Source organism: Bubalus kerabau, chromosome 2 (genome assembly GCF_029407905.1).
Source record: "Bubalus kerabau isolate K-KA32 ecotype Philippines breed swamp buffalo chromosome 2, PCC_UOA_SB_1v2, whole genome shotgun sequence".
Classification (NCBI taxonomy): Eukaryota; Metazoa; Chordata; class Mammalia; order Artiodactyla; family Bovidae; genus Bubalus; species Bubalus kerabau.
In genome coordinates this window covers 189,403,218-189,428,125 of record NC_073625.1, presented here as the reverse complement: position 1 = coordinate 189,428,125, position 24,908 = coordinate 189,403,218, and the positions used below count along the sequence as shown (strand labels likewise).

The 24,908-nt window shown below is 52.6% G+C and overlaps 1 protein-coding gene across 5 annotated transcripts; it reads left to right on the top strand.

Annotated features, from left to right (window-relative positions):
- Nucleotides 1–2,069: 2,069 nt before the first annotated feature.
- Nucleotides 2,070–22,082, top strand: WDR4 (WD repeat domain 4). 5 transcript variants are annotated; one of them, XM_055569746.1, is made up of 11 exons: nucleotides 2,070–3,379; nucleotides 4,927–4,992; nucleotides 6,270–6,413; nucleotides 10,059–10,215; nucleotides 10,740–10,852; nucleotides 13,374–13,434; nucleotides 17,718–17,816; nucleotides 18,521–18,585; nucleotides 19,345–19,528; nucleotides 20,280–20,349; nucleotides 20,955–22,082. In XM_055569746.1, exons 1-11 carry the CDS (start codon nucleotides 3,126–3,128, stop codon nucleotides 21,149–21,151), a joined length of 1,410 nt encoding a protein of 469 aa, XP_055425721.1. In that variant the 5' UTR covers nucleotides 2,070–3,125; the 3' UTR covers nucleotides 21,152–22,082. The 5 variants fall into 5 exon arrangements, with proteins under 5 accessions (XP_055425721.1, XP_055425726.1, XP_055425722.1 ...); XM_055569751.1 differs by having other exon boundaries at nucleotides 2,119–2,530; nucleotides 6,270–6,361; XM_055569747.1 differs by having other exon boundaries at nucleotides 2,119–2,530.
- The last annotated feature ends 2,826 nt before the right edge of the window (nucleotides 22,083–24,908 follow it).

Here is a 24,908-nt window from a genome sequence, read left to right as displayed (position 1 = left end):
CCTGGGGGTGGTGATGTACAGGGAAGCCTGGCATGCTGCAGTCCATGGGGTCGCAAAGTGTTGTACATGACTGAGCAACTGAACTGAACTGAAAATGAAAAAGTAGGGTATAGTTTATGAAATTTGACTTAGAAAATCTTGAGAAAAATAAGTCTTATTGGCACAAGTATTGATACTATTCAAATTCAAAGTGTGATGCAAGTGATTTATCATCTCAAAAAGATCATAATGATTAAGTTTTGTTCACATCTGATGGTCAAGCACAGATCCTTAAGTTTTCATTTATACATGCTCTGAATCTTCTGATATAATGCAGAATTCCTCTTAAACTTTGGTCTCCAGTTATACTGTAGCTCCATAAAACTGTAATAATTTCTAATTTCTATAGATTGTAGCCTATATCATGAAGATAATGAAGCTTCACTATCAGTTTAAGTATGCAAATGACATTTAATTGTATTTTTAAGAATATGTGTTATAGAACATTTAGGAAGATGTAAGCCATAGTTGTAAGAAAAGTTTAATTTGCTTGTGAGCCTGGTGATGACTGGCTGGCCGTCTCTGGTCTTGGTATTGTTATCCCACCCAGAAGAGAAACTGTAAATTCACTTGCATGCCTGAAAAATACCCCAGGCCATGGACTTTCACTGTGAAGCCTAGGTTAACTGAATAGAAAGGATGTTTATAGCAGATTCATTTTCAGAAACACTGTGAAGTCTCTTGCTTCCTGTGGTTACTGCCTAGTGTCAACCCCTCACTGAAACTCCCTTGCAATGGTCCCTTTATTGCTCTCTGGTTTGTTCCTGCCTCTCCTTCTCTTCCCTTCCTCCAGCCTTTGTGTTCTCTGTTCTGTGATACACAGACTCTCTTCCATCTTCTGCCTCCATGAAAGCCCCCTCCCCTTTTATAAAATATTTTATTTTGTAAAACTTTTAATTTTATATTGAAGTATAGTTGCTTAACAGTGTTGTTTTACTTTCAGGTGTACAGCAAAGTGATTCTGTGATAACCTGTATGTATTCTTTTTCAAATTCCTTTCCCATTTAGGTTGTTGTATAATATTGAGCAGAGTTCCCAGTGCTATACAGTAGATTATTGTTGGTTATCCATTTTAAATGTAGCAGTGTGTACACATCAACCCCAAACTCCCTAACTTTCCCTCTCCCCACCCTCCCCGCCTGGTAACCATAAGTTCATTCTCTAAGTCTAGAAGTTTTGTTTTGTTTTGTATAAGTTCATTTGTATTATTTTTTAAGGATTCCACATATAAGTGATATCATAATATATTATCTTTCTCTGACTTACTTCACTCATCTCTAGATCCATCCATGTTGCTTCAAATGGCATTATTTTGTTCTTTTTAATGGCTTAATAATATTCCATTGTGTATAGGTACCACATCTTGTCTATCCATTCTTCTGTTGATGGACATTTAAGGTGCTTCCATGTCTAGGCTATTGTAAACATTGCTGCAGTGAACACTGGGGTGTGAGAACAGTACAGAGGTTCCTTAAAAAACTAAAAACAGAGCTACCATAGCATCCTGCAATTCTACTCTTGTACATATAACCAGAGAAAAACATGGTCTGAAAGGGTACAAGCTCCTTTTACCATACTGCCTTTCAGGAAGACTGGCTTTCCTCAAGCGTTTTGCTTTGTCAACAACAGCCACCTTTAAGTCTGGGTGTAAATTCAAACTTGAATCAATCCAGAGGTGGGATTTGAATCAGTCATAGTTTTCTATGCCTCATGCCTATCATGATTCCTTCACTTAATGCAGAAATAGCTGATCCTTTAAGACAACTGGGCTTCCCTGGTGGCTCAGTGGTAAAGAATCTGCCTGCAACGAAGGAGATGTGGGTTCAATCCCTGGGTCCGGAAGATCTCTGGAGAAGGAAATGTCAACCCACTCCAGTATTCTTGCCTGGGAAATCCCATGGACAGAGGAACCTCTCTGGCTACAGTCCATGGCATCAGAAAGAGTCAGACACAACTTAGCACACATAAGACAATTAGTTGTTCCATTTATTTACTTAGCAAATATTGATCGAGCACTGACTTCATGCCAGATTTTGTGGTGCAAGCTGGTGCACTGGCAACCTGCCAATTGAGTCAGCATCAGTCCCTGCCTTCATGGCATTTGTAGTCTAGAGACAAGATATTTAAGCAGATTATCATGGGTGTAGTGCATATAAACAATGAAAGGCTTCCTTGATTAAGTGTTAACTCCACTGGAGTGAAACTGGGTGTCTGGAATTAACTAGGAGCATAGAGATGGGGTGTGGAGAGAATGTTTCAGGTGAAAAGACTAGCGTGTGCTAAGGTCCTGTGGTTGCTATTATCACTGTGCCAACGAACCTGAACGACAGTCATGTTTAGAGCACTGAGAATGAAGCAGACCTGGTAGGGAATGAGCCTGCAGGGTAGGTTGGAGCCAGACAACATGCAGTCTCATAGTGCAAGATCAGGATTTGTTTTCGGTACCGAGAACAATGAGAAGCCACTTGTTGATTTTAAGCAGGAGGATGAGGTGATTGAAACTGTGCTCTGAAATGTCTCTCTGTCTTTAGTATGCAGTGTGGATCTGCGGGGATGGGGGTGGGGGCAAGCGCGGACGTGAGAACAGAGAGCAGAAGGGTTGCTCTGGTCTGTGTCGCGGCGGAGGCCATGGACACGGGGAGGAGGAGCGTCTAGGGGAATTTCCGCGATCAGATGACCAATGTGGATGATGGGGGTGGAGAGTCCCAAGAAAGCATCCAGCAAACTGGTGCTGGTGGTGCCACTCGTGAGCATTAAGAACATTGGAAAAGAGCCCTATCTTGTGTTGAAAAATAGCAGTTTTGCTCTTCGGGTGTGTCTGGCTCAGCTTGCATCCGGCGGCTTCAGCTCTGCGCCCTCCTCAGACACCACGTTCGGGACCTAGATGCGAACTCAAACCCTCTCAGTTCTTGAAGGACCAAGTAGGTACCAGACCGGCCAAGTCGCCTAGCCACAGCGCGAGAAAGATCCAGAACTGGCTCTCTGCACTCTGGAGGAAGAAACGAACACTAAACAAGCAAGCGGATTCCCTTCGGACAAAACTGATCACCAACCAACCCCAAAAGGCGCGAACGCCGAATTGCCGAATGCAGGGAGAGAACACTTTCTGCGCATGCCCGCCGCCGGCTCGCGCGCGGGGGCGATTTCCAGATGACGTCACCTCGCGGCGTCTACGCCTGACGTCACTCTCTAGCGCGGGCCGGAAGAGGCGCTGGACGGCGCACGTGGGTGGAGGCGCGTTGGGCGGGCACATGGCGAGTTCTGCGGGGTTGGCTCTGTGCGGGCATGCGCTGGTGGTTCGGGGCGGCAGCCGGTTGCTGGCTACCTCCACTTCGAGCAGGTGAGGGGTCGTTCTGGAGCAGAAGGCCAGGTTGCGGTCGTGCGCCAGGGCCTTGAAATTCCTGTTCTCCCGTCCCGCCAGGGCTGCACCTGCCGTGGGGTGACCCTAGGGAGCCCCGCTGCTGCCCGTGAGCTCTCCGGTGCCACCTGAGCCCGGCTGCGTGCCTGCGCCGCGGAATGTCCGCTCTCCCTGCCCTTCTCCCAACACCTGCCCAGGGCCCCGCGCCCTCAGCGGCGGGCCTGAGGCATTCTTTGCCGGTTCCGCTCCAGACACTTCCGGGCTCTGCGGGGTCCGAGGGACACACTTCTCTGGGGCGTGGGAGGAAGACAGCTCTTGGCCTGTCTTGGGGAGAAGGGTTTACTCCCGGGGACCACGTTTATCGTGCTCCTGCCCTCGCTTCCCTCTCTGCGTCGCTGCCTGCTTCCTCATCCCCGCCCACATCCCCTGACGCCGCTTTGCTTGCCTTTCGGGGCAAGGGTCTTACCTGACACCTCCTTGCTGGAGGGTATCCCCAGAATCACAGCCGTTTTCTCTCTAGTGGCCCTTTATAAGGTCGTCCTTTTGCTTTCTGTAATTTCACGCCCCTTATCGTCCCGGAATTTTTATGTTTGTTGGTCGACTAGTCTTGATCCAGAAACCTCTTTAATATTAGCAGTGGCCGGTTTCGGCCCCGTATTTCCTTTCCCGGGGTAGTTTTGATTCTCCCAAACTTGAGACAGACAGTGTGTCTGTTAAATGTAAATGTGCGCTGTGTTCTTTGTTCAGAGTTTGGTTTCAGAGATTCAAAAAGATGTTAAGTCTAGATTTCACAAATTCACAAACCTGTTGTCCCAGGTCATTTTATTTTAGAGCCTTATGAAATCTAGCACTTGACACAGTGAGAGATGAGAAAATTAGACTCCATCTGGTTGATTCAGTTCACACCTTCTGAGGAAGCCTAGTGGCTGGCTGGCAAGGTTTCTGACTTGGACGACTGCTGCTCATCCTACACTGCAGTGCTCCATATGAGAAAGAGTCTGGCTGCAGTCACTTTAAAGGCTGTAAATTTGTTTGGGATGTCTTTGTGCCAGGCATTGGAGCAGGGGGGCTTAGGGCCTGGTAGGGAAAGTGGGTGGCTTCTATACTGGTAAGCGCTTGGCAGGCACTGGAGCTTTTCTGGGGGCAGATAAGACATTTTTCTAAACAAGTACCCCAAGTTTTAAACTTGGGTACATAAGGCTCACTGAAAACTGAGTAACATAGCCATCATGCGCTGATTTTCTAGTTGTTAAAGAATGGTATGTTCCTGTTGAGTTTTTGTCCTCATTTATTTCACTTAACTGATTTTTATGGACAGACCATGACAGTTATGTGTAGTAGATACAAGTAAGTTCAGCAAATTAAAGCTCCTTAGCTGTTCCCTGAAATACGTTATGGAGACAAGTTCTTGTGGAGAAAATCCTTACTGAGGATGCAAATATTTTTTTGATTCAGGTTTTTTTTTTTAAAAGTGAGCATTGTAATGAACAAAGTACTTCATTTAAAATATTGCTGTTATTTTTCTTTAGTGATGACGACAGCCTCTTCATATATGATTGCAGCGCTGCAGAAAAGAAGTCACAAGAAAATAAAGGGTGAGATGGTGGGGAAGCCTCATCAGGGCTGACCGACAGTTTGAATAATGGGACTGTTTAGTCTAAGAAGTAAATTGTTGTTTTGTTTGCTGAATTCTTCATTTCTGTTACCCAGCTGTGTGGATAAACCAGAGACCACCTCCAGAGAGAAATGTGCTATTGACTTTCAGACTAGGCATTAAGAATATGAGAACTTTAAAAAATACTTTAGTTTCTGTCAGTAATTAACTGTTTTATCGGTACTTTGAAATAACAGGGAATTTTAAATGCATTGAAAGCAGGTGTATCAAATAGCTAATTGAAAAAAGAAAAGTATAGTCTTTAAAAAATTTTTTTAATTGGAGTATAGTTGATTTATAACGCTGTGTTTTGGGTGTACAACAAAGTGAATCAGTTATATGTGTGTGTGTATATATATATAAAATCTCCACTCGTTTTTAGATTCTTTTCCCATACAGGTCATCACAGAGTATTGAGTAGAGTTCCCTACACTATATAATAGGTCCTTATTAGTTATGTTTTATATATCAGTTCAGTTCAGTCTCTCAGTCGTGTCCAACTCTTTGCGACCCCATGAATTGCAGCACACCAGGCCTCCCTGTCCATCACCAACTCCTGGAGTTCACCCAAACTCATGTCCATAGAGTCAGTGATGCCATCCAGCCATCTCATCCTCTGTCGTCCCCTTCTCCTCCTGCCCCCAATCCCTTCCAGCATCAGGGTCTTTTCCAATGAGTCAGCTCTTCGAATGAGGTGGCCAAAGTATTGGAGTTTCAGCTTCAGCATCAGTCCTTCCAATGAACACCCAGGACTGATCTCCTATAGTAGTGTATATATGTCAGTCCCAATCTCCCAGTATATCCCTTTCTCACCCCTTTTCCCCTCTGGTAACCATAGGTTTGTTTGGTCATTCTGTATGGTGATTTTCTTTAGAAGAATTGGACTTGGGATCCACTTTTTTTATGATTTGACCCCTGCCTCTAGTTGTGGATTAGTGCATGTCCTTGAGGGACTGGTCCATAGGATCTCTGAGGATCTTTCCAGCTTAGCCCATGGAATCCTGTTGTGTATGCTGAGAGACTTTTCTGTATTAGCTCTACTCCTTAAAATTAGTGTGGTCTTGATGTTCTCCATGTCCCTCCATATGTCTTGTATCCAGACTACACGAACCTCTTTGCACTTCTTACATCTGATCGTATTATAATCACACAGGACCAGCCTGAATGGCACAGCTTCAGTAGCTCAGTAAGGCCTGACCTGTCTCCTCTCTTCCTCAGGGAGGACGGACAGCCCGTGGATCAGGGGAGTGACACCGTTCTGGCGTCCACCTTCTCCAAGTCTGGCAGCTATTTTGTTTTAACTGATGACAGTAAGCGTCTGATTCTTTTCCGTACAAACCCATGGCAATGTCTGAGTGTCAGGTATGAAATGCTAACGTTGAACTGTTAACGATGTTGAACGCACAGCTTACACTTGCATGCCAGTAACAGTCGTGATAGCAGCCGTAGTGCCAGTAGTTAACACGCTGTACCAGCCCTGTGGCAGGCGCTGTTCTGAGTGCTGGGCTGGTATTAGCTGATTTAAGTCTCATAGCAGGCCGGTGAGTGGGGCGGGGGCATTGTTCTCACCCACCCTCCCTGGCCAGCAGTCACTCAGCTCAGCTGGGCCCTGTCCTCGTCTAACTACAGAGTTTGTGCTCCTGGCCACAGAGCCATTCTGCTTCCAAACAGTGTTGTTTCTCCAGCCCTGGAGAGTGTTGGGGGCTTTGTGTAAGGTAAGGCCCCTGGGCCACAGTTTTAACTTGGTGAGTTTTTTAAGACGGTGCACTTGCTTGAGTCTCTGAAAGGCTGGGGCTCAGTGTAAATGGGAGAGGATGTCACCTGCCTTTCCCTGGCAACAGTTTCCTCACCGTCTGTTTCTGCCCATGGAACTTGGAGTCCCCCTAAGATCACCTCCTGAGGCCGTGAGGCTACAGGCCCTGCCTCTCTATGGACAAGGGTGAGTCTTCAGCACAGGGGCTGTGCCCACTCTTTGGGCTCTTGACCCTTGGGTCCCTCGTTGGAACACTGACCACTTGGGGAGGTGTGGGGCCACATACAGGGCCTGCTTCTCGAGAAGAGAGCGAGTTGGAGGCGAGCTTGCGCTCGCTCTGTAGGCAGCAGTTCTGGACTTGCTAGAAGGTGAGCGCATGAGGAACTGTCCCTTCTGTGTGCTGTCCGCGGGTAGCGACTCACTCTGGACGTGGGCACAGGAGTGTCCACGCAACCTGCCACAGTCCTGGGTCCTGTGGAGCTCCTACCCCTCGAGAGGGTGAGTGTCCTGGCTCATGGGTGCCCTGGCTGTTCTGCAAGAGTCTGAGGAGGGAGGGAGGAGGGGTACGTGTGGCACTGGGCTTGTTACTGAGGGATTTTAGGTGAGACCCCTTGAGTGCAGGGCAGGGTGGGGGTTCTTGGTCGCTGTGAGCACGCCCGGGTCTCTCCCCGAGGGTGTGGGCTGAGGGGAAGGTCCCATGTCGCGGTTCTCTCCATAGGAGACCTGAATAACATGGGCTGTAGACCTTAGTGGTCTCGGTACCTGGTGCTTTTCTTGTATGTTTGCTTCTGGCTTTGAAGTTGATATCAGCAGAGAAACTTTGTGTAGGAGGTGCTTGCAGTAGGTGGTTGAGAAGACAGGTGATGTAACTTTATGATGTTAAGGAACCAGATTACAAACTCCAGGGCCTCTGTCCTATTGATTGCTGGGTAAGGGGTGGGGTCAGGGGCGGGGCCAGGGTGAACTTCAGCTCTTTCCATGCATTTCCCTGGAGCTCGGAGCCTTCCCTTTGTTACTGGTGAAGAAGCATTTGGAGAAAGGGAGCAGGGTTAGCGAGGACAGTCCCCCACCCCGCCATGTCCAGCAGACATCATCCTGGAGGGGGCGCTTTACCTTTGGGGCACAAGCCCCTTTGGGATCTGATGGACCCCTCAGAACAACACCCACCCTTGGTACATCTGACATCCAGTTCATCCACATTTGACCAGCCAGGGCCTTTGAAGCTCAGAGCTGGCTCCAGTGGGCCCTTCTCTGGCCCTGGCAAGGAAGAGGGGCCCAGGTTGCCTGGGGGGGACCTGAGAAGATGGTCCTGGGCTATGAACCCAGTGACTTTGTGGAGGCAGGAAAAGTGCTGAGACTGCAGTCCCCACAGAGACTGAAAATGGTGCCCCCAAGATTCCTCCTGTTGGGGTGGCATGGCCAGCCCGCCGGACAGTCCTATCTGATGACCTGTCCCCCGCCTGCGAGCTGACGCCCTTGAACCTTAACTTCCAAACCCCTTCTGTGCAGCTCAGCTGCATCCTGGAATTAGTGTCAGGATGCGTTTAGCCTGAAAAGCTGGAAGCCCCTGGCTGGCAAAGGACCCGGAGGAGGTATGGTGTCCCACAGCTGTGCGGATGGGGGGCTGCCATGGGGAGTGGACCAGCTTTGGAAGGGTCACTTCCTCCCTGGGCGGATGAGCTTCTTGGGACTCAAGCCCGTTACTGCTGGAGGCTGTCCCGGCCGGTGCCCCCTAGGGTGCTGTGCCATGTGTCTCCCCCCAACCCCCTCTGGGGCTGTGCCTGGGCTCCTTGAAGCTGCTTATCAGCTCTTCGGATTCTGATTAATCCTGCCTGGAGTCTAATTACCTTCTTCTGTCCTTGTTTTCCCCAAGTTGATTCCATTATGTCTCCTGCACTGGCACCGAGGAGCGGAGATGGTCCAGCGGCTGCCAAGCCCCTGGCAGCACCCCTGGGCCAGGTGGGGCCTCCTGCTCAATTCTCGGCCCCCTCATCCTTCTCCCAAGAGGCAGGCAGGGGTCTGATGGTTCCTTTTGGGGGATTGTAGTTCCTTTAAGCTTCAGTTTATGTCTCAAGCTGACACTTGGTGTCCTAGCTGCTGTGAGCCAGGATAGATGCCAGCTGTTTTTCTTTTGCTTAAAAAAATTTTTTTATTTGGCTGAGCTGGGTCTTCATTGCTGCACGCGGGCTTTCTCTAGTTTTGGTGGGCAGGGGCTACTCTACTCGCAGTGCGTGAGCTTCTCACTGCAGGGGCTTTTCTTGTTGCAGAACATGAGCTCCAGAGGCATTTGGGTTTCAGCAATTTGTGGTGCTCAGGCTCAGTTGCTCTGAGACATTTGGGATCTTCCTGGACCAGGGATGGAACCCATGTCCCGTTGCAAGGCAGATTCTTAACCAGCAGACCACCAGGGAAGCCCAGATATCAGCTCTTTATGGGGACAGCGGGTCCCTGGCAGCCCTCGGTGATGACAGAGCCGGGGCCGGCTCTTCTGTGATGAAGCCTCATGTATAGGTAGATGGCAAGTGTTTGTGTGTGAAGCGGTGGCATGGCTCCTGTCTCATGTAAGATACCTCTCAATAGAAACAGTGGAAAATGACAGCAGGAAGGAATACCATGACCCCCAGCCCAGGACAGGCAGTGGGCGGTCGGCCTGTGTTGGCACAGCTCTTGTTTTCTTCCTGAACCAGCTTGTGGGCGTGACACACCTCATGGCTCTAGAGGATCAGGGGTTTGGATCTGGGATGCGCCCCCAGGGGAGGGTCGCTCTTGTGTTGGACCCTCCTGTCCTCGGGTGCTGTGCACAAGCAGCGCTTGTAGGATCCTGGTCCAGGCGACAACGCCAGCAGAGGGTGGGTGGGAAGCCAGAGGGCAGGGGCGTCCTCCGTGGTTTGGATTGCTGCCCGGAGCATGTTCAGTGTTTAGGAAACTGGCCTTGTCACCTCCACATGTACAAAGAGGCCAGGGAGCATTCTACCAGGACAGTCTTTAAACACAAGGCCAATTGAGAGGGTTGGACACTTAGATACTCACCACCCAGATCTTACGATTAGTACATTTTGAGAAGAAACAGCATCATAAAAGTAGATTTGTCTGAGGCACTGGCTCTGTTTCCATCCTCACAGTTGCTGTATGTTTTTGGCACTGTTTTTGGTAACTGCCACGTGGCAGGAGCCGCTGGTCAGGTGGCTTGCAGGTCAGCAGTGGCCCTGGTGCCGACCCCTGTAGGCCGACCGCGGGCGTCTCTGGCCTTGTAGGACCGTGGTGAGGAGGTGCACGGCCCTGACCTTCACGGCCTCTGAGGAGAAGATCCTGGTGGCGGACAAGTCTGGCGATGTGTATTCCTTCTCGGTGCTGGAGCCGCACGGGGGCGGCAGGCTTGAACTCGGACACCTGTCGATGCTGCTGGATGTGGTGCGTGCACAGTGGGTTCACTGGCTATGGTTGGGATCAGGGTGAGGAGCGGGCAGATGTGGGCTCTGCCGTGGCAGGGGCAGCCCTGCAGACCTGGGCATAGGGGCTGCAGGGGCGAGGTTTCGGAAGGTGAAGCAGGGTGAAGGAGGGCAATCAAGTTAGGGGGCGTCTGGGTGGTCTAGTCGAGGAGGAGGGGTGTGGGGAGAGCAGATGTCCTCCAGTCCCCCAGCCAGGAGCTGCCCCCCACCCCACAGGCAGTGAGAGGCCCGTGAGGGCTGGGCTGCAGTGGGGTGGCGACTGGGCTGGCGTGGGGCCCTGTAGGGGAGGGGGGGCGGACCTGGTGACTGGCTGGACATGCGGACACACGAAGGAGAGAAAAGTGACCGGGTGGGAAGACGGGAGTGGACGAGGCCGGGCATCCAGATACAGCCGAGGCCCTTGGACACCTGAGCTCAGACCTGGGGACGTAGGGTGGGAGCCGGCGTGCTGACCACTGGGTCTGCCCCTCCTTACCTCGTGCACAGGCTGTGAGTCCCGACGACCGCTTTGTCCTCACCGCTGACCGGGATGAGAAGATCCGGGTGAGCTGGGCCGCAGCTCCGCACAGCATCGAGTCCTTCTGCCTTGGGCACACCGAGTGAGTCCCCCGCGCCCCGCAGAGGGAGGCGCTGGCTCTCGGCTGGGGAGTGAGTGAGTCCCCCGCGCCCCGCAGAGGGAGGCTCTGGCTCTCGGCTGGGGAGAGAGTGAGTCCCCCGTGCCTTGCTGAGGGAGGCTCTGGCTCTCGGCTGGGGAGAGAGTGAGTCCCCCGTGCCTTGCTGAGGGAGGCTCTGGCTCTCGGCTGGGGAGAGAGTGAGTCCCCCGTGCCTTGCTGAGGGAGGCTCTGGCTCTCGGCTGGGGAGAGAGTGAGTCCCCCGCGCCCCGCAGAGGGAGGCTCTGGCTCTCAGCTGGGGAGAGAGTGAGTCCCCCGCGCCCCGCAGAGGGAGGCTCTGGCTCTCGGCTGGGGAGAGAGTGAGTCCCCCGTGCCTTGCTGAGGGAGGCTCTGGCTCTCAGCTGGGGAGAGAGTGAGTCCCCCGCGCCCCGCAGAGGGAGGCGCTGGCTCTCAGCTGGCGAGGCTGGTGGTGAAGCAGGAGGCACCCACCCCGGGAGAAGGCGACTGGCCTTAGCGCCTGGCCTGCCGCCTGACAGACCCTAGTCCAGCTCACCCTCTGGTACCAGGGCCTTCGGAACTTTCAGAACCTCCTTGCCCATTCAGAACCTGTTTGCTGGAGGTTTTCTGGGTAGCATCCAGCTCTCTGTCCCCAGCTCGCCGTCACTGCAGGCTGTCTGACCTTGCTGCCTGCAGGAGGCCCTTCCCCTGACAGCCACTCTGGTCAGTTAGGGTCACCCGTGGTTTCCACATGGCTCAGGGCTTGTTTCTGGAAGGCACGTCCTTCCTCAGGGTCGACGGTCCGACAGCCCCAGGCAGTGGCCCACGGTCAGTGGGGGTGGGTGTCAGGGGCGAGGAACACGCGTCAGTCGTTTCCCTCGTCCGGGCAGGTGTCTTCCAGCCTCCGCGCGCCCGTTCAGGGAGTGGGCTTTGATGCTGACCTGTGGGAGGCGTTTCTGCAGACTGTTGACCTTCTCAGGCACGTGGCTGATGGCAGTCTGCGGGCAGGAACAGCAGTAGAGTTGGCCCAAGCATTGTAACGAGGCGGAGGAGGGACTGGTGGGTGCTTCGGTTCTCAGCTTGCTCCTGTCTCCTTGGTTTTGAATGGCCTTGAAGAAGGTCGCTGCTTGCTGGGTTTGTGAGTGTATTCTGTCGTGTAGTCATCCTCAGAGCAGAGTCACTCCTATGACCCGCCACCCCCACCCCCCTCCCTTGCCCCCACTCTCTGCTGTGCCCCGCCTGCCCCAGCGGGCACACTCTGCCTCAGGGCCTTTATCCTTGGTCTTCTCGCCTCTGGGCATGTTCTTCCTGTGGCTCAGCCCCTCTTCATTCCTCTGCTCTCTCAGGACCCCCCTCGAGAATGCCCGCCCCCCCACCCGCTGCTGTTCCTTTTTCTCAGCCTTTGCTGTCAAGTTCAGAGCCAGGAGCCACCCAAGTGTGAAGTGAGGTGTGCCATTAGTGTGAACAGGGGATTCCAAATGAAAGAGCAGTGTAAAAACAGCTTGTCATTAATTTGTTACATTAATGTGGTGGACATGTAACACTTTGGGAATGCTGAGTTAAGGCAAAAACCTAGTGTTAGAATTAATCTCACCTGAGTCTGTTTATTAAAAGTGGGGTTACCGGCAAAGGTAGGGTGCCCTTGGTGGCTCGCATTGGGGCTGGATGGGCCGTTCCGAGCTGGTGCTGACCCCCAGGGGCTCCTTATGGCCTGGGCCTGTCTCTCCCCACCCCACCCAGCCCCCTGCCTCCTGGGGGCGGGGTCTTCGTCAGGTCTTCGCCTTGCTGTCTGCAGCCCTTGGCACGGTGCCTGGCACACAGTACGTGCTCAGTGGGTGTTTCAGTGAGTAAATGACCAGTTGTCGCTCTTGGTTAAGGCCCTGGAAACTGCAGTTTTCGCCTGTTTCCTATTGAGATGTTGAGGCAGCCCATACCCGATGTCATGGTCACGCTGTTGCAATAAACACAGGCCAAGTTCAGCATGTACTTTTGTTCCTTTTGGAGGGCCTTTGGGGAAGGCGGTCCTGGGGAGGAGGACTGGCCCAGGCCAGGGTGAGGCTCCAGGTGGCTGGGAGGGAGACTGGTGGATGTAGGGAGCCATGGGGGTCCCTCCTTGTCCAGGGGTCCCCGGGTGCCCGAGTGCTAGATCATGTTAGAGATGGGAACACAGCAGGCAGCTTCGCCCCTCCCGGGCTGGGGGCTGGTCTCTGGGGGAGTGGGCTGCTCGGGTGCGGCGCAGTGGGTGCGACTGGCTGGTGGTCAGTGGTGCCGCTCCCCCTTAGCCCTGCTGGCATGTCACCCTGGTGTCTCGGACCCCACTGGAGTGTGTGCCCTGGGGCAGCTTCCGAGCAGGCGGGCCCTCTGGGGCCTTCCTAGCAAGCCTACCTGAGTGATACGCATGCTCCGCACACAGTCATGTTGCTCCTCGTGGTTTCTCTTGGGGTCCAGGTCCAAGGATACGGGCTGGACGGAGTCACAGCAGCCCAGCTCACCCTCTGCTTCTCCCCTATAGGTTCGTGAGCCGCATCTTCGTGGTGCCCAACCACCCCGAGCTGCTCTTGTCGTCCTCCGGGGTAAGTGCTCCGCTCCCCCCGTGCACCCCTGGTGTCTGGGGGCGAGGTGTGGGTACCCCGGGTGGGGTGGGCCCGCTGTGAGCAGCCTGTCTTTGGCTCCCAGCTGTGGTGTGAGGTCGGCGTGTGCTTTTCTTGAGTGGCCGTCCACTAGGTGGTGCTTGTGGCTCCCTGTAGAGCTGACTGGCTTGCTCCCTGCTTTAGGCTGTGTGTGCGTGTGCATGTGTGTGTGCGCTGTGCTGGAACAGCAGTGCGTGGATTCTGGTCCGAGGGGTCCTTCTAGCATTGTGATCTCAGTTAACGAGTTTGGTGGACGGTCCTTTCTGAATCCTAGAAGGACCTGGTTCTGTCCCGCTGCGGATGCACTTGGCCCTTCTCCCTGACCCTTCTGTGGCGTGTGAGCGCGTGGAGAGGCTGTGCACTTGGCCGGCTGCCTGGTCCCGTCAGCTGGGGCCTGAAGGCTTAACAGCTGGGTGACGGGGCACCTTCCTCTCGGGATCGCTAAGCAGCACTTGGCTGAGGTGCAGGTCTGAGTCTTGCTTTCTCTTCAGAAGCTCTGCCCACAGCCTTTCATCTTTGCCTCTCCACCCTTTAGCGTTTTCTGCACCTTGGGGGCCTGGGGAGGACTCGGGGCGCCTCGTGGACCCCCGACGGGCAGGCCTTCTGGGTGGCGACCAAGTCCTGTTTCCTTCTCCACACGTGGTTTCTCTCAGGTTTTTACTTTTCTGTTCTCTTGTCCTGTTCTTAAAAGCTATGCATGGTCCTGTGAGAGTAAAGAGGAAAATAAATGTGCCAGAGTTCCCACTGGTAGCCAGCTTCTGGGGGTTTTGTTGTGAGCCTCTTATAATAAAGGAAAGTACTCACATGCACGGAGACGTGTACTGATCGCCTTTGGTCTGGTTGCTCAGCTTTACCACGTCCAGCATCGTGCTTCTTCTCCTTTTCAAAGAGACACAGGCGTTCTGGCACTGGCCATCCTGGGGCCTGCCCGCCCCCAGCTCTCAGTGGTCGGGCGGGTGGATGGGTCTCCGTGCAGTGTTTCCCTGCAGGTCAGGTGGTCGAGCTCCAGGGTTTTCTCCCTCTGGTGTTCAGCTTGCTTGGTTTTTGCCCAGCTGCTTGTTTTCTGAAGTCCCAGGCCGTTGAGTCTGGGTCCCCTGTGTGGGGTCTGATCGCCCTTCTCTCTGGATGCGTTTGGGGGCCTTCTCACCCCATAGTGTGAAGAATGAAGGAGCGGGGTGAGGGGGGCTTGCAGGGCCCCTGAAAATGGCTGCACAGTCCGTGGCCCTTTTCCTTCTGAATCTCAGGTCTGCACACCTGGGGGTTTTGGGTTCCTGCCTCTGGAGCCACCCTCACCCCGCTTTTCCTGGAAGCTGTATCAGGCGGGCACTGGCCCGTTGTCTCGTCCTCCCTTTCCTTTTGCGTTTCTTTTCATGTGTTCCTGCTCCCCGTTCTACTGTCTCCCTGCGGGGGTGTTAGTTTCTGCTCTCGTCCTCGGATCATTCTTTCTTCACAGCCCTGTTCTTGCATCCTGCATGCAGACCTTTGCACTCCCTGAGGTGGTGTGATGTGTGGGGTTTTTAAGGGATTTTCCGGTGTGTGTCCTTCAACCCCCACCGGTGTGTTGCTCATCTTTCAAGTTTTCCTCGATGTCTGGTGCCCGGGTGTCAGAGTTGGGCACCAGGCCTCGTCGGATGCCAGCGTGCACCCAGCTCCATCTCACTCACCGTCTGGCCCTTCTCCATAGATGTTTGAATCTGTGTCCTGCCGTCTTATGATGGGTGTTGTAGCAGATGTTTATTAACATTACCCTTTCTTTTTTACTTTATTGAGGTAATAGTTTATAACACCTACGTTTCACGTGCACAGCGTTGTATTTTGGCTTCTGCACACTCTACAGTGTGCTCACACCAGCAGTTTAGTTTCCATGCATTGCAGTACAAGCCAGTTGACCCCCTTCACTCATCGTGCCTTCCCCTCTGGTCACCACTACTCTGTTTGTTGTATATCTGTGTGTGTGTTTTTGTTTGGTTTATTTTTTATATGCTACTTAATGAGTGAAATCATATGGCATTTGTCTTTCTCTACCAGACTTATTTTACTTGACATGATACCCTCTAGGTCTATCCATGGTTTCGTTGCAAATGGCAAGACTTCATTCCTTTTTTATGGTTGGGTGATGTTCGTGTGTGCGCGCGTGCGTGCCACTTTCGTCTGTTGATGGGCTTTTAGCTTCTATGCCTTGGCTATTGTAAATAATGCAGCAGTGAACATAAGGGTGCGTACGTCTTTTCAAAGTAGTGTTTTTGTTTTCTCCTCAGGAGTGAAATCGCTGGATCATTTGGTAGCTCTGATTTCTTGAGAGACCTCCATAGGGTTTTCCACAGCGGCTGCACCAATTTACATTCCCGCCATCGGTGTACGGGGCCCCTTCTCTCTACATCTTCACCAACATTTGACATTTGTTGTCTTTTCGACTGCAGCCCTTCTGGCAGATGTGGGTGCTGTCTCACTGTGGTTTTGATCTGCATTTCCCTTACAATTGAGGATGCTGAGTGTCTTTTCCTGTGCATGTTGGCCGTTCATATGTCCTTATTTAGCAGGATGTCTGTTCGTATCCTCTTCCTGTCTGTAAAGGTTGTAAAGGTTGAAAGGTGGTGGTTGTTGAGTTGTATGAGTTCCTTGTTGACTTTGGACATTAACCACTTATCAGATGTATGAATTGCAAATATCTTCTCCCGTTTGTTTGGTGGTGGTTCTGTTGGTCGTTTCTTTTGCTGTGCAGAAGCTTTTTTGACGTCATTTCATTTATTTTTGCTTCTGTTTCCTTTACCTGAGGAATTTTATCTGGAAAGATCTTGCCGAGACCAGTGTCAGAGAGCGTACTGCCTGTGTTTTCTTATGGCTTCGGGTCTTACATTTGTCTGTAATCCATTTTAAGTTCGTTTTTCTGCATGGTGTGAGATTGTGGTGCGGTTTTTTCCTTTTGCGCATGCCTGTTTTCTCCACACTGTTTATCGAAGAGACTGTCCTTTCTCTGTTGTCTGTTCTTTGCTTCTTTGTTGTAGATTGTTCACATGTGCCTGGGTTTGTTTCTGGGCTTTCAGTTCTGTTCCATTGATATGTGTGCCTGCCTTTCTGCCATTACCATACTGTTTTGATCATTGTAGTTTTACAGTGTAGCTCAAAATCAGGGAGTGTGACACCCTTCCCCTTTATTATTCTTCCTCAAGATTACTTTGGCTCTTCAGGTTTTTTGTGATTTTCATATACATTTTAGGATTTGTTGTTGTTGTTGTTTAATGTCTGTGGAAAATGTCATTGGGATTTTGATAGGGGTTGGATTAAATCTTCAGCTGTTTTAGTTAATGATGGACATTTTCACAATGTTAACTCTTCCAGTCTATGAGCACAAATATCTTTCCATTGGTTCATGTCTTTGGTTTCTTTGTCTTATACTTTTCTGAGTACAGGCCTTATACCTCCCTGGTTAAATTTATTCCTGGGTATTTTATTCTTGATACAATTGTGTGTGGGGTTGTTTTCTTAATTTTTCTCTTTTACTTTGTTGTTTCAAAACTCAGCAGAGTTTTGAGCATTGATTTTGTACCCTGAAACTTTATTCATTTATTATTTCTGGTAGTTTTCTGCTGGAGTCTTTAGGGTTTTCTGTAAATAAAACCACGTCATCTGCAAGCAGGAGCAGTTTTACTTCTTTCCAGTTGGAGTCCTTGTTTTTTCTTGTCTGATTGCTCTGGCTAGGGCTTCCAGTACTGTGGTGACTAGAAATGGACACGCTTGTCTTGTTCCTGGTAAACGCTTTTTTTGCATTTATATTATTTTTGGAGCTCACATCAGGCTGTACCAGTTGACACTCTCATGGGTAACAAGTGGACGCCCTCTTTGCACCCATTCCTGAGCAGTAACATGGACAGTTCTCAGTGCTCATGAGCCTCACATGTTTCTCCCTGTGTGGATGCATGCTCATTGATGGAACCATGTGTGTGCACATGTGTGTGCATGCGTGTGTGCACCGCAGTCCCAGCCTGAGCGCAGAAGGCCTCGTCTGTGACCCCCAGCACGACAGGGTGCCTCGTGTCCTTGCCCATTTAGCTGTGTGAGGTCCCCCGTGTGTTCTTACTGGTCTGTGTGGTGCTTTGCTCAGTTGTCACTAAGCAAAAAGCCTTTAAGGGGGAGAGGTGCGCTGGCCACTGCCTCCGTGTTATCGTCCCCATGACCTGGTGAAGCCTGGGTGCCCCATGGGGCGCTAACGTCCCTGGTGTCTGCAGGACTGCACTCTGAGGCTCTGGGAGTACCGAAGTGGCCGCGAGTTACACTGTTGTCCCCTGACCAGCCTGCAGGAGCCCACGGAGCCCTGGAGTGACAAGGTAACCCCACACGTTTGTCTCAGGGCCTCTCTAGCTGCTGGGATCCTGTGGAAAGAATTCCTTTTACGTTGAAGAAGTTTCTTGCTGTCAGTGCAGACTCCCCCTTGGGTTTCTGCTGCCATGGTGCCCCCACTGGAGCCGTGGCAAACAGAGGCTTGTGTGTTCTGCTGCCTCATTCACATCCATGCCCTCTTCAACCTCCTGACACCCCCGGATGGTGAGGAGAGGCCGGGCACAGAGGTGACTGGAGTGAGCGGTTCCCGATGCCAGGCCTGGCTGCACCTGCATGAGCCCAGGGCCGCCCCCCAGCCTGCCCTGAGAGCTGTGTGTGGCCTGCCACATCCCTTCTGCTCCTCCTGGCTCTGACCCTGGGTGCTTCCTCTGCCAGGACCTGTGGATGCTCACGTACATACTGTCTGTGGTTATAGTCCCCTCTTTTCTTCCCTGTGTGCTCTCTGCCCTCCTTTTTGACCAATTCCGTTGGCCTTAGAGATGCTGCACAGGCTCCGTGAGGCCCATGTGTCAGAGCTGCCTGTGCACTGTGCCCTCCCTGGGGTCTGGAGAGTCCTGCAGGGTCTTCTCTTGCTGTGGTGGACCACACATGGGGACTGTCCGTCCTGCAGTGATGCCCGAAGTTAGAGCAGGGCAGCTGGAGTCCAGTCCTGGCCAGCTGATGTCACTGAGGCTGCTGCTTTTCCTTCCAGAGGTTTGCCGTGTCCAGGATCACTTACTGGAGCCAGGAGGACTGCGTGGCGCTCTCATGTGACGGGTGAGCCCACGTGGACAGGGCGTCGCTCTTGGTTCCTGCAGGCCCGTGAGGGTGGGAGGAGGCTGGGGGATGACAAAGGGGTCTCTGGCTTGGCCTTGCCCTGCAGTGACCTCGACTCTCCGAGCCCCTCTGCTGCAGCAGGGGCGGGTTCCTTCCTGTATGCCAGCATCTCACTCGCTGCTGGTACCTGCCAACGTGAAGGCAGCCCTGGCCTCTGGCTGGCCTGTTGTGCAGGTGGAACCCCGGCTAATGGTCAGCTGTGGTAGGGCCCAGCTCAGCACAGGAGACCCCGGGGGCTGCTGTGCAGACGAGGCAGGCGTGGGGAGCACGATCGCCCAGCTGTGCCCTCCTGAGCATTGTCCACGTGCTGGGAAGGGGGTTGGGGGGCCTCCCACATTCTCACCTGTCCTGACGAGCACCCTGGGGTCAGCATCTGAGCTCATGTTAGAAAGGAAGACGCAGGATTAGAGGGTAAAATGCTGCCTGGGCTGGGGGTGGGAGGCTAAGCTCACCACTCAGGGTCCATGCATTGTTCAGTGGGTGGAGCGGCTGTCTCCTCTCTGTGGTTTCGTCTTGGCTGTGTAATTAGCTGTTCCAGGACTTAAGGACGGGAACTTTGGTGAGGTCACAGCTCCTGGGGGCAGGGATGCAGGAGTGGCTGGGTGCTCGGGGAGTCATGAGGTGGCAGCTGAAACATTGGTGGGCCGAGCACCCCTTGGGCCACGGGCACTGTCCTCACCATCCCATCTCTCCTGGCAGGCTGCCTGTGGTCTACATCTTCCAGCTGGATGCTGCCCAGCAACAGCTGGTTCCAAGGCAGCTGCTGACTTTCCAGCACCGGGTGTGGGACGCCGCCTTTGAGGAGGGCCGCGGGCTGTGGGTCCTGCAAGACTGCCGGGAGGACCCTCTTGTGTTCTACAGGCCTGTGAGCGGCCAGTGGCAGGTAAGGGGGCTGGACCCTGCTACGCCCCAAGCCGGGAAGAGGGGAGACAGCTGCAACCCCTTTCAGCCTGATTACATCCATGCTAGAGGCTGTGTCCCGGGGTTCGGGGGGAACAGGAAGCTGGGGTGCCTGCCAGGTTCTCCAGTGTCCTGTCTACACTGGCGTTTTGGGGGCTGTTGCTATCGTTGGTACCCTTTCCCTGTGACTGTCCTGGTCACACGTCTCTTTAGGAGAAGAGCCCACAGCTGGGGGGTCCTGGGTGGGTACCTTTCACACTTGCGGCCTTAGCACAGTCTTGCACCTTGGGTCCACTGGACGCCGAGGGGCCCCGTCCTCGCAGGTGGCTGGGGTGGGCCTGTGGGTCACCCCCGGCTGGCCTGTGGCTCACTGGGCACCATGGTGAGGGGCAGGGGATGCTCACAGAGCTCTCTGCACACTTGCATGTCCTTGTCGAGCGCTCAGGGCCGCCCAGCGGCTCGTTCAGGTGTTTTTATCTGAACGGTAGGGGTGAGCCAGTGCCCCTGGCCTGTGCCTGCCAGGCTCCAGGCGCCTTTAGAGTCCCCCTTGATGAGGCGGCAGTGTGTGTCCCCGGCTCTGTGTGATGAGCTGCGGTCACTGCTGTGCTGAACGGGCTGGGTGGACGGCCTCGCTGCCTCCTGGGGGTGTGGAGGGCAGGGCTTTCCCGTGCCTGTGCAGCAGCCTGGAGGTTTCTGTCCTCTCTCTGATGAAAGTTTTCTGTTCATCTCCTCAGTCTGTTCCTGAAAGTGCCGAGTTAAAGAGGGTCTGTGCTCACGTTCGCATGAACTGGGCCATGTTGGAAGGTGAGCACTTGTCCTTGGTCTGCTTTTCCAGGGTCACATTCCGCTGTGGCCACAGCAGGTCCTAGAGCGCAGTACCCAGCAGGGGTCCGCTGCTTGGGGTGAGGACGTGGGGCCTGTGGGGTGTGTGTCCCTTGCAGGGCAGGCGAGTGCTGTGAGGCAGGGCTGGTCAGTCCCTTTAGAGAAGTGCTGCCTTGGTCTCAAGTTAACCTCAGTGGGGCCTACATCCGGGCCACTTGGTTGGCAGGGTTCAGGTCCCTGCAGGTTGCTGAACTGGGACCGCATGTCTCCCCTTTCCTTTGGCCAGAGGACACCCCGGGTTGGGTGCCAACAAGATGCAGCCACAGCCCCTGCACCTGGTCTCCCAGGGACCCCGTGTCCTGTGAGAAGCGAGTCCTTGGTGCAGCCAGGCGTGGCCGTCAGGAGGTGGGCGTTCTGGGGGCAGTGCTCGAGGAGGCTCCAAGGTCCACAAGACCTGGGTGGTCGCTGAGTTCATTCCCTGCTACAGGAGGGTCCACCAGATCCCCCTTAGAGGCAGAGCCCTGAGTCCCCATCCGCACTCACGCTTGGCGTCACCCCTGGCACCTGGTTTCATCCCTCCTGCACAGGCTGTGCCGGTGTGGACAGTGGCTTCAGCAGCCTCTACAAGGCCACCTGTGACAACATGACCCCTTACCTGAAGAAGAAGGAGGAGCGGCTGCAGCAGCAGCTGGAGAAGAAGCGGCGCCAGGCCCCGCCGCCCGGGCCCAACGGGCCGACCAAGAAGATGAGGGCAGGGGAGTCGGCGCAGGGCTGCTCGTCCTAGCACTCGGGGTGCCCCTCGGGGAGGCACAGTGCTGCCCTCTCCCCTCCCACTCGCAGCTCCCTGACTTGGGCTGGGCGGCGGCGAGGTCCATCCCGGCTCAGCGGACCCCTGGGGCCGTGCCAGACAGCTGGACGGGACCACGGACCCTAGAACTTTCTGTCCCCAAAGCTGTGCCGCGGGGTCAGCGTCACTGGAGATGCTGTGTGAGAGTAGTAAGTACACCCAGCACCTCCCTTCCCCTTGGAGGGTGACCGCTGTGGGCCTGGCGCTCGTCCTTCCTGCTCGTCCCGCAGCGCAGCAGGCTTCCTGTCCAGATCCTGGAGGCCGACGTCTTTCCAGCAGTGCAGTGGATACCCACGCTGTTCTCCGCTTGCCTTCTGGACGGTCTGCCGTGCTCCCCGGCAGGCAGACGTGTGCCCCATGGGCTGTTAGCCCAAGAGGAGTAAATACTGGCTGCCGGTGCTCAGGCCCCGTGGAGCGAGGAGAGCTCGTTGCCAATGTTGGTGGAGACAGACCCGTTCACGGACGTGTGAGAACTGGGGTGCCCCGGCTGGACACTCACTCACTCCGCAGGGAGGTGACTAGTGACGTGTATGTTTGATTTTGATCTGGACTTTGTGCACGTGCAGCAGAGCAGGAAAGCCAGCTGTGTGCTAATTCCTGATCAATAAAGATGAGTTTTTCTGCAGCTTCTGGAAAATTGAGCAGCAACACATGGAACTGATTTCAAAATATATTGAGCAGAACCGCGTACGATGAGTGTGCTTTTTGTGATTGAAACGTTTACCTTTTGGTTTGAAGAAAGACATTTTTGTGGTGTGGGGTGTTTCATGGGCGTTGGACACAGGTCGTTTCGTGTATCAAAACCTGAAAGGCGTCAGATTGTTCCTTAGTGCCTTGTTTTAATTTAAACGCTGATCTGGAAACAATACTGTTTGTAAACCTCTCAGGGTTGCTTCCCACAGGGGACATCACGCATGCGCACACACTCACTCACCCTGTACCCCCTGGTCCCCCATCCGACTCGGGCAGGGTAGTGGGTTGGCGGAGAGAGGGTGTACCTGCAGGGGTGGTGGGGTGCCATGGCTGTGGTCCTGATATGGAGTGTTCATTCCTAATATGTTCTGAATTCTTGGTTTTAGGAGAAATTTGTTTGTTCTTGTTGGTGTCTTTATTTTTGACTATGCTGCTTTTGGGATCTTCATTCCCTGACCAGGGATTGAACTTGAGACCTCAGCAGTGAAACTCAGGGTCCTAACCGCTGGGCTGCTGGCAAGTCCCTCTTCTTGGTGTCTTGGGCTAACTAAGATGGGGCCAGCAGACTGGCCTGCAGGCCACAACCTGCCCGTTGCCCAGTTTTCTGTGGTCTGGGAGGTAAGCACAGTTGTTAGGTTTTTAAGTGGTTGAAAAAAGTCAAAAGAAAAATGTTTCAATCTATGGGTGTCCATCAGTAAAATCTCACAGGCCACAACCACACCTGCTCGATTAGGGGTGCTCAGCGCCAGCTCCAGGGCTGCAGCAGCTGAGTTGTGGGGTTGCCTGCACAGTCTGAAATACTTAGGCTCTGGCCCTTCACAGAGAGGTGGTCTGTCTCCCCTTAAGGTCCCTGTTAAACTTGTGCTGTGTTATCAGTGAGCTGGTTGAGTTCACCATGTTCCTTGTGGTCCCTGAGGACTGATAGTTGGTGGTGTGGGCCTCTCTGAAACCCCGGTGCCCCAGCTCGGATGTACGCCAGCAGGTGCGCCAGGGGCTGCGGAAACCTGAGTTTCCCAGGACTGCTGTGAAGTTACTTACGTTCTTATCAGAGCCATACACACATACGTTTGTATTTAAAGTGGTTTTTTTTTTTTGTTGGTAGACAATGCTTTTTTATCCTCCAAATACTGAATTTCAGTGCAAGTCCAACTGAGCCACATTTGTGATTTAGAAGTTTATCTGTTTAAACACAGATAAAATTAATTTTGAGAATCAGATCAGATCAGTTGCTCAGTCGTGTCTGACTCTTTGCGACCCCATGAATTGCAGCACACCAGGCCTCCCTGTCCATCACCAACTCCCGGAGTTCACTCAGACTCACGTCCATCGAGTCAGTGATGCCATCCAGCCATCTCGTCCTCTGTCGTCCCCTTCTCCTCCTGCCCCCAATCCCTCCCAGCATCAGAGTCTTGTCTAATGAGTCAACTCTTCGCATGAAGTGGCCAAAGTACTGGAGTTTCAGCTTTAGCATCATTCCTTCCAAAGAAATCCCAGGGCTGATCTCCTTCAGAATGGACTGGTTGGATCTTCTTGCAGTCCAAGGGACTCTCAAGTGTCTTCTCCAACACCACTGTTGAAAAGCATCAATTCTTTGGCGCTCAGCCTTGTTCACAGTCCAACTCTCACATCCATACATGACCACAGGAAAAACCATAGCCTTGACTAGACGAACCTTTGTTGGCAAAGTAATGTCTCTGCTTTTGAATATGCTATCTAGGTTGGTCATAACTTTCCTTCCAAGGAGTAAGCATCTTTTAATTTCATGGCTGCAGTCACCATCTGTAGTGATTTTGGAGCCCAGAAAAATAAAGTCTGACACTGTTTCCACTGTTTCCCTATCTATTTCCCATGAAGTGGTGGGACCGGATGCCATGATCTTCGTTTTCTGAATGTTGAGCTTTAAGCCAACTTTTTCACTCTCCACTTTCACTTTCATCAAGAGGCTTTTGAGTTCCTCTTCACTTTCTGCCATAAGGGTGGTGTCATCTGCATATCTGAGGTTATTGATATTTCTCCCGGCAATCTTGATTCCAGCTTGTGCTTCTTCCAGCCCAGCGTTTCTCATGATGTACTCTGCATATAAGTTAAATAAACAGGGTGACAATATACAGCTTTGACGAACTCCTTTTCCTATTTGGAACCAGTCTGTTGTTCCATGTCCAGTTCTAACTGTTGCTGCCTGACCTGCATACAGATTTCTCAAGAGGCAGATCAGGTGATCTGGTATTCCCATCTCTTTCAGAATTTTCCACAGTTTATTGTGATCCACACAGTCAAAGGCTTTGGCATAGTCAATAAAGCAGAAATAGATGTTTTTCTGGAACTCTCTTGCTTTTTCTATGATCCAGCGGATGTTGGTAATTGATCTGTGGTTCCTTTGCCTTTTCTAAAACCAGCTTGAACATCAGGAAGTTCATGGTTCACATATTGCTGAAGCCTGGCCTGGAGAATTTTGAGCATTACTTTACTAGCGTGTGAGATGAGTGCAATTGTGCGGTAGTTTGAGCATTCTTTGGCATTGCCTTTCTTTGGGATTGGAATGAAAACTGACCTTTTCCAGTCCTGTGCCCACTGCTGAGTTTTCCAAATTTGCTGGCATATTGAGTGTAGCACTTTCACAGCATCATCTTTCAGGATTTGGAATAGCTCAACTGGAATTCCATCACCTCCCCTAGCTTTGTTCGTAGTGATGCTTTCCAAGGCCCACTTAACTTCACATTCCAGGATGTCTGGCTCTAGGTCAGTGATCACACCATCGTGATTATCTGGGTCGTGAAGATCTTTTTTGTACATAGAGTCCATTTAATCAAATTCAGCAGAAATAGTGTTTCCACGTATACTCTTTATAAAACCTATTTATGAGCAATTATACATTCTACTTTTAATCCTAATTGTTAAAAATCTAATGTGTACATTACATAGGGCTTCTGTTTCAGAAAGAAAGCCTTAGGTAGCCCAGGTAAACTGCGTGAATGACTTGCTCTGCCCTTCCCACACCCCA